This window comes from Notothenia coriiceps, unplaced genomic scaffold (genome assembly GCF_000735185.1).
Source record: "Notothenia coriiceps isolate Sejong01 unplaced genomic scaffold, NC01 NC01_scaffold00016296, whole genome shotgun sequence".
In the NCBI taxonomy this organism is placed as follows: Eukaryota; Metazoa; Chordata; class Actinopteri; order Perciformes; family Nototheniidae; genus Notothenia; species Notothenia coriiceps.
In genome coordinates this window covers 21734-28919 of record NW_011348997.1, presented here as the reverse complement: position 1 = coordinate 28919, position 7186 = coordinate 21734, and the positions used below count along the sequence as shown (strand labels likewise).

Genomic DNA, 7186 nt, shown 5'->3' with positions numbered 1-7186 from the left:
ATTCATTTCCTTTTAATTTTCACTTCAGTTTTTCGATGTTAAAGTAAAAATAGATAGTATATGATACGCCCCCCATAAGGTCACATGTTTACAAAGAAGTTCTTGGTTTCAGAGGAAAGCATTCTTCTGTCAGTTTTAGTTTTAAGTCCTCTTTCACTTTTTGTTGAAATGAAATCCCATTCACAACTCCGTTCGCTTCCCTAATTCTTGACATCATTCTCTTTCCTTCTGTAATTGGGGAGATTCAGTTTCCACTCTGTCGTACACACACATGCGTTTTTAGACAGGTCATGCACATACACAGAGGTCAGAGCGGAGGCAGCCAGTCTAGCCGGCGCCATGTGCCTTGCTCAAGGGCACTTCGGCAGTGGCCCAAGAGGTGAACTGGCCTCTCTCCAGTACCAGTCCACACTCCATATTAGTTGGTCCGATCGGGGACGTGAACCGGCAACCCTTCGGTCCAAAGTCCAATCCCCTACAGACTGAACCACTCCCGCCCTTTCATTATTATGAAAAAGCTTTTCTGTAATGCTCTATGTGCTTTAACAATAATGAGAAAATACCATAAAAGCAAAAGAAGGTGACGTGCTGAACTACCTTACTGATAAAAGCAGGGCCCAGGACAAGGCACCCAAAATATAAACTTTCAAAAAACAGGCATGTTTTATAGGGTTGGTTCAGTAAGATACAGCAATGAATAAATATGACACACTTTCCTTTCTGGTTTCTAGCCATGTGGGTAGTTTTGGTTTTACTTACCCATGTTTCGAGATCTCTATCTATGTTGCGGCTGAGGGCAGAAGTCTCAGAGATTGATAGCTCAAAACCTTGGTAAGTAAAATCAGAATCATCTGCCTGGCTGAAACCTCTCGAGGTAAGATAAAATATATTATTTTAAATCTGGGTGAACCGACCCTGAGAGCGTGACAATGCATTTTTTAAGATAATCAATGTGAAATTGATGAGACAATCCTAAAATGTAGCATAACATCGTTATAGACAGGGCTGGTTAGGTAATAAATCTGAATTGATTTTACACAATGGATTTAAAGTGTTTTGCTGAATTTTCGGCCAGACTCCTGTATATTTCTTTAACCTAGATAAAAGACACTGGGTCCCTTGCATTTATTTGACATATGTCAAAGCACACTTAAGACTGCTAATTTAAGACTCAGGGGTCTTCCCTGACAAGCAGTGAAAGGGACTTTCATCTATTTCTACATAAGTTACAGAGAACCACAGTGGTCAGCAAATGTGATTTCTCTGAAACTACTTTAAAAGAGGAAACCTCATGACCAGAGGTGGGAAGTAACTAAGTAGATTTACTCAAGTACTGTACTTAAGAACAATTACTGTACTTAAGAACAATTTTGAGGGACTTACCCTTTACTTGAGTATTTCAATGTTTTGTTACTTCTACCCTACTACAATTCAGAGGTAAATCGTGCACTTTTAACCCACTACATTTATTTAATACCTTTAGTAACTTTGCCGATTTGGATTAATGATATGAAATATTATCAACACTTAAATAAGACTTTAGTAACACCTGGAGTAAATTCACCAGCTACCCTGCGTCATTAAAACTAGCTGCACCTTTACCAGCTTTGATAACACTTTAATGATCAATAATTAAAATCAAAACATAAAATATATATTATTCTGAAATGGTCAAATCTGCAGAATGTACTTTTATTTTGTACTTTAAGTATTTAAATGCCAATACTTTTGTACTTTAGTTGAGTAACATTTTGAATTAAGGACTTTTACTGTAACATAGTATTACACTCTGGTACTTCTACTCTTACTCAAGTACAAGATCTGAGTACTTCGCTCACCTCTGCTCATGACACCGATTAAATCTCCAACAAAAAAGTGTGTGTAGAAAAATGTGAGTCGTATCAAACCCTTCTCTGATTTGTTATAACGCACTAGTTTGCATTGGTTCAGCTGCCACACTCTGATAAACTCAATTTTCCTTCTGACAGATGCACTTAGCAGGCCTGCATTCTTTACATATCCCTTCGGTTAATATTTTATGTGTTTTACTTATGAGGGACCAGAAAGTGCACCAGCTCACATCAGTAAAGCACAGCTTGCGCCTACATATAAATGCACTGGAACAAAAAGGGGGGTGACTGGAACACAGATTTCAGTGACAGAAGCCTATGACCAGCATGGTTCACGGAAAATATTTTTTTGGATGCCCTATTAGCTGTGTAGGGGGTAAATGTTTGTTCGGGTATGCGAGGGAAATACCAACCACAGCTATCTTTAATAATTCACATTTCCTTTTTGTGAAGATATGCAGGTCTTTAACGAAAAGCAAAGACCACAAAGAAGTGTTACCCTGTGTAGGAATGAAGAGACAGGAACTGAATACGTCAGCAGAGTCTCTTCCTCTGCAGACTCTTGGTACACAGCCTGGAGTGGTTGCACTTCTCATTTCAATTAAACAGTGATCGGCAGAGAATAATTGTGAAAGCGAGTTGTGGGATTTCTTACAAATAAATCAAGAACTAAATCAGTTTTGGAAAGAAGTACTATATTCCAACTATGTTAAAAGTAGTAAATGTCAGTAATTAAAAAAAGCAAACCACTGAAGCCAAAGTACAGAAATATTAACAACAAACCATACTCAAATTATCAACAGCAGAATAACTAATTCTACAGAACAATCTCACTCATTTTTGTAAGGTGTCACAAGCCAAGAGCAATAGGTTTAACTGCTGGTTCAATCACTGAATCAATCTTTAAGAAAGTGTCTATCATCTTTTTCTTTTTTATTGTAACTAGCATTATACTTTAGATGTCACATAATGGAGTAAAAGTAGCCTATTTTTCAATCTGAAGGAAGTAGAAGTAAATAGTAGCATAATATTGAGATACTCAAATAAAGGACATGTACCATAACATTTTCTTTGGGTAAAGAATATAAGTAAATGTATTTTCCAACACACATCCACTTTTTACCTTTGTACATCTGATATAAAGAGGATACCACCAGACTTTCAACTCTTCGTCGAAAGTGACCTGTGGCCTCAGGCTGTTGTACAAAAAAATGTTATGCTGAGTTGATGGTGTAAGTCAAAAGGGTATACACATGAGTTTTGTTTGATATTTTGACTATACTTCCTTTGTGAGGTTCGAAGTGTGGTTGAGCATAGTTTAGACAATTTCTTTTTTGTCAAAGGCCCCATATTAGTCTGTTCAAATAGAGACTTCTATATAGTAAATTTTGCCTGAAAAGAAAAATGTTTTAATATTACTTTAAAAGTCTTAGGAAATGTATGTTTTAGGTAGTGTGCAAACTGTCATAGCACCGCCTGTCTTGGCAAACTATCATTCTGGTAACACTATGTCTCGCCTTTCATTTGGTGAGGTAAGTGTGAAAAGAGAGAGCTATTTGTTAGTTGATGTGACCGCACGGGAATCTTTGAAAGTTTCCAGCCCCCGAAAGACTGTGTTCCTGTGAGAGAAGTGTTATTCTCTCACTAGACGTTTCAGCTTGTATGTTTCCCCAATGTCTCACGACATGTCTTCCATTTGTTCAAAACGGCATAGTGTTTGAACAATAGTAGGACTTTTGGTTCATCACAACTCATACGTTTATAGTTTTGGCCGTCAGTGCAATTGGTTATTATGATGCAAATGACAGTGTATTCAACCCAAAAGAATACTGAGATCTATGAACATGGCCCATCAAAGTCCCATGAGTTAAAAAAAAAACAAATGTTCAGACAGGTTGTAAACAGGCCCACGTTTCAGCATCATTGTTACTTGGTGGTCAAAGCCTGCATTGGGCACCCAAAATGTTTATAATAATCCATAAGACAAAATAAAACTTCCTTTGGGCAAAACAACATCAATAGGTTTTGCCTAATTTTAAGTCCAACCAAGTTTGTTTGAATATTATTTGAGTGATATTTCTTGCTCAATATGATTCAAAACTGTGTCACAATGCTCAGCAGCGGCAGTTTTCAGTTCGGCATAGACTTTTTCATCCTACAAATTTGATGAAATGGAAGAATGGAAGCAAGATAGCATTACTTGTCTGATCTTAGAAGTAACATTATACCAAATGTTGTTATGTTATGTTATTTGATACCGCGCAGCAGAAGGATCACTTTCCAGTAACAATGTAACTGTTAGCTCTGGATTACCCTCTGAAACCAAACAGTTCAGTTAATGGAGGATGCACATTGTCTCTGTAGAGACACAGTGCTGTACACATGTTTGACATCTCAGTCATAAACATACGAACCTGGTAAATAAAACCAAACTAATTAGACAGATATACGTTTTTGATTTTGGTTTTTATAATGTGTGATGGGTTGTGATCGTATTCTAAGCCTGCCCTCTAGTGTTTAGGTTTGAAAACTTCAGCCAAGAGTTGCTTTGTGTTGTTTCTGGCTGAACCTTTGCCGAAGAGAACACATTCTCAATAATCAAGACAATATTTCTTTCTTCTTACAACTACATTACAAATACATATTAAGAATCTAATATAATTAAAATATGTAATTGCATTCATGTAAGCTTATTATTACACCTTCAATTTGTTTTCCATTGTGACATTAAGTGGCCACGCAGGCCAGCTGACCTGCATCTTTCATGTTAACGTTCAGCGTTATCCTCTTTGCTCAGCCTCCTCTAAATGTGTTTACCAGAGCAGGAACCCACGACAGTTACCATAGAAACTCCAGCGCCTCGGCACCAGCAGAGCCGAGCTGGGACTTCATTTTCCAAGGATTCACACATGCAAGAAAACACAGATAACAGCACCATTTGTTGCAGAGTATAAAAACATTGTTTTATTGATTCAAAGTTAGTTCGCACAACACAGGAAGGTAAAAAATAATTAGCAGATTTTTTCAATTTTTATGATTTTGTATGATCACCAGCATACATCAAGTGAAGGGATTTGAACAGGAATGACATTGATATAACATTACAGATGGTCAATCTTGACAATATTTAGTTGCCTTTAGAATGGATTCTTAATTATATCCCTTGTATTTATATGCATAATACACATCTACACATCTCCTAAAGTCAGTGTCTCATACACTGACAGAAAAAGATTAGTATATTTTTTTGAGGAATGTCTTCAGTCTCAATGTCTGTCCATCTGCACCCTATATCTCAGCGATGGCGGGAAGCATGCATGCTCTCACACGTGCCTCCCTCCACGCCGACCTGCAGTCAGAGATCCACTGGGAGATGAGTGATTGTTTGCGGCTTGGATTCTGTCTCTCCCCCTCTGCTCCTCCTTCAGCTGGGACCTCCCTCCTGGCCTCCGCCTGGGGGAAGCTGTGCTCTGTGGGGATAGAGGGTGTAGTGCTGGTGTGTAGCTCTGGGCAGCTGCTCTTCCGCTGGTGTAGGAGGTCTGGACTTGAGTCAGGGGGGATGCTGTACGCTCTGGAGCGAGTCTGGCCCTCCCATAAGCTCCTATGGTTCCTTATAAACCTTCCTTCCCCAAATGCCCTTCTCACACCCCCTGACAGGCTGCTCTGGTGTCCATAAAGACACTCCAGGGGGTCGGAGTTGCCAAACATCAGCTCATCATTGAGTTCTTTCTCCTCTCCCTGCTGCATATCGATGGCCTCTTCTGTTGGGGCAAATTCAAAAGTGGATGATGTGGTAACACTGAGCCGTGAGAACCGCAGCCTCCGGTGGATGTTGTCGGAGGAGACTTCCCTGTTGGGGAAGGTGGGGTGGGCCAGGTGGCAGATGGAGAGGAGGTAGTCCTCAGAGGAGACAGCCTGGCCACCGTGGGCAGAGATGTGGAGTGTGTTGGCTTCATTCAAATCCCTCACCATCTCCTCAGAGCCCTCTCTGATTGTGGGTAGCAGGAGTCTTCTCTTGGACAGCAGTCTGGAGCGCGGCCGCATAGCTGAGAGAGGCAAGGAGGGAACATGTCAGGTTCAGAGCCAAAATATCATCGGGCAAATGTTTAACAGGTAGAATAATGTTCAGTGTATTGCCAGTATGACAGTACATTCACTGATTATTCTGAGGTTTATCGTGCAAAACAAAATATCAAATGGAGAATCATTGGTTGAAATGACGATATGATGACCAGGTAGCATAAAGGCTATCCATTCATAAAAACACTACATCTTGCTCTACATTCAAGAAAACATATGAATCATTAGAAGATCTGAAACTTTACATAAAAAAAGTATTGTTTTGAAGCTTACAGTTTGCTTTGAAAAGGTTATATAGTACCTCATCAGAATAATGTGCTTTAACAATGACATCATTTTGCTGCTACCTCTGGATAAATAACTTATGATCCAAAGACAACATTCTATTTCTGTCACTGATTGTATCAAATTGAATTTGATTCACATAAAACTGTCCCTCTCTTCCCTTTCCCCTGCTTACTTTGGAGATGCAGTGTAAATACCCCAAACTACAAACAATCCCAACAAGGAGCAGCAAGATGAAACATAAATAGATGACTATTTTAAATACCATCTCAATCATGTAAAGCCACAGAATGTGACAGCTTATATTTTGATTTTCAACCCCATATTGTGAGAACCCTGAGTAGCCCACGATATATTTTCGTCTCGACCTCCATGCCAAAAATAGTGCCAGCCAAACCAAAAAGCCAGCCTCTCCCCGTTTCTTCCAAGGTGCAACCATGGCTATATTTAGACCACACCTTTGGTATACAGCAGCTTAAAATGGTTCCATGGTAGCAGCTCTGTGCTGAGGCACGGAACAGGCACGCTGTGTATTTTTACCTCATGCATTCTCAGTAATTATGGAAGGATTTTTTGCTTTTTCACTCACCTTTTTCTTTGTGGAGTCCAGTTGGTCTTTCTTCTTTTCTTTTCTCTGCTCTTGCAATATTGAATATCAATCTGCAGCTGGATCTATTCTTCTTTAAATTGTATCTATAATTCAGTCTCCAGCCAGTGATGCTGCTTCTCCTAAAGCGCTCTGTGGCTCCAAATGTCTCTGACCAGAGGCAGCGGTAGAATACAGATTTATCTTCTCCTCACATCCCTCCTCTTTCTCCCTCCCTCTCTCTCTCCAGCTTACTTTTGGTTTGCCCTCCTTCCCTGGTTCTAAAAATAGACACACCATCCATTTCCTCAGCACAAGCGCTGTCATTGGCCGACTGTATTGACGGAGAGTGAAAAACAGAGGCAGAGAAAGAGGGAAGAGAGAT

General features: G+C 39.6%; 1 protein-coding gene across 1 annotated transcript; it reads right to left on the bottom strand.

Moving 5' to 3' along the window:
• Positions 1-4981: 4981 nt before the first annotated feature.
• LOC104949503 (uncharacterized) lies at positions 4982-6969 on the bottom strand. The gene is made up of 2 exons (XM_010775867.1): positions 6805-6969; positions 4982-5896 (listed from the first exon to the last, which is right to left on the bottom strand). Exon 2 carries the CDS (start codon positions 5892-5894, stop codon positions 5139-5141), a length of 756 nt encoding a protein of 251 aa, XP_010774169.1. The 5' UTR covers positions 5895-5896; positions 6805-6969; the 3' UTR covers positions 4982-5138.
• Between the last annotated feature and the right edge of the window lie 217 nt (positions 6970-7186).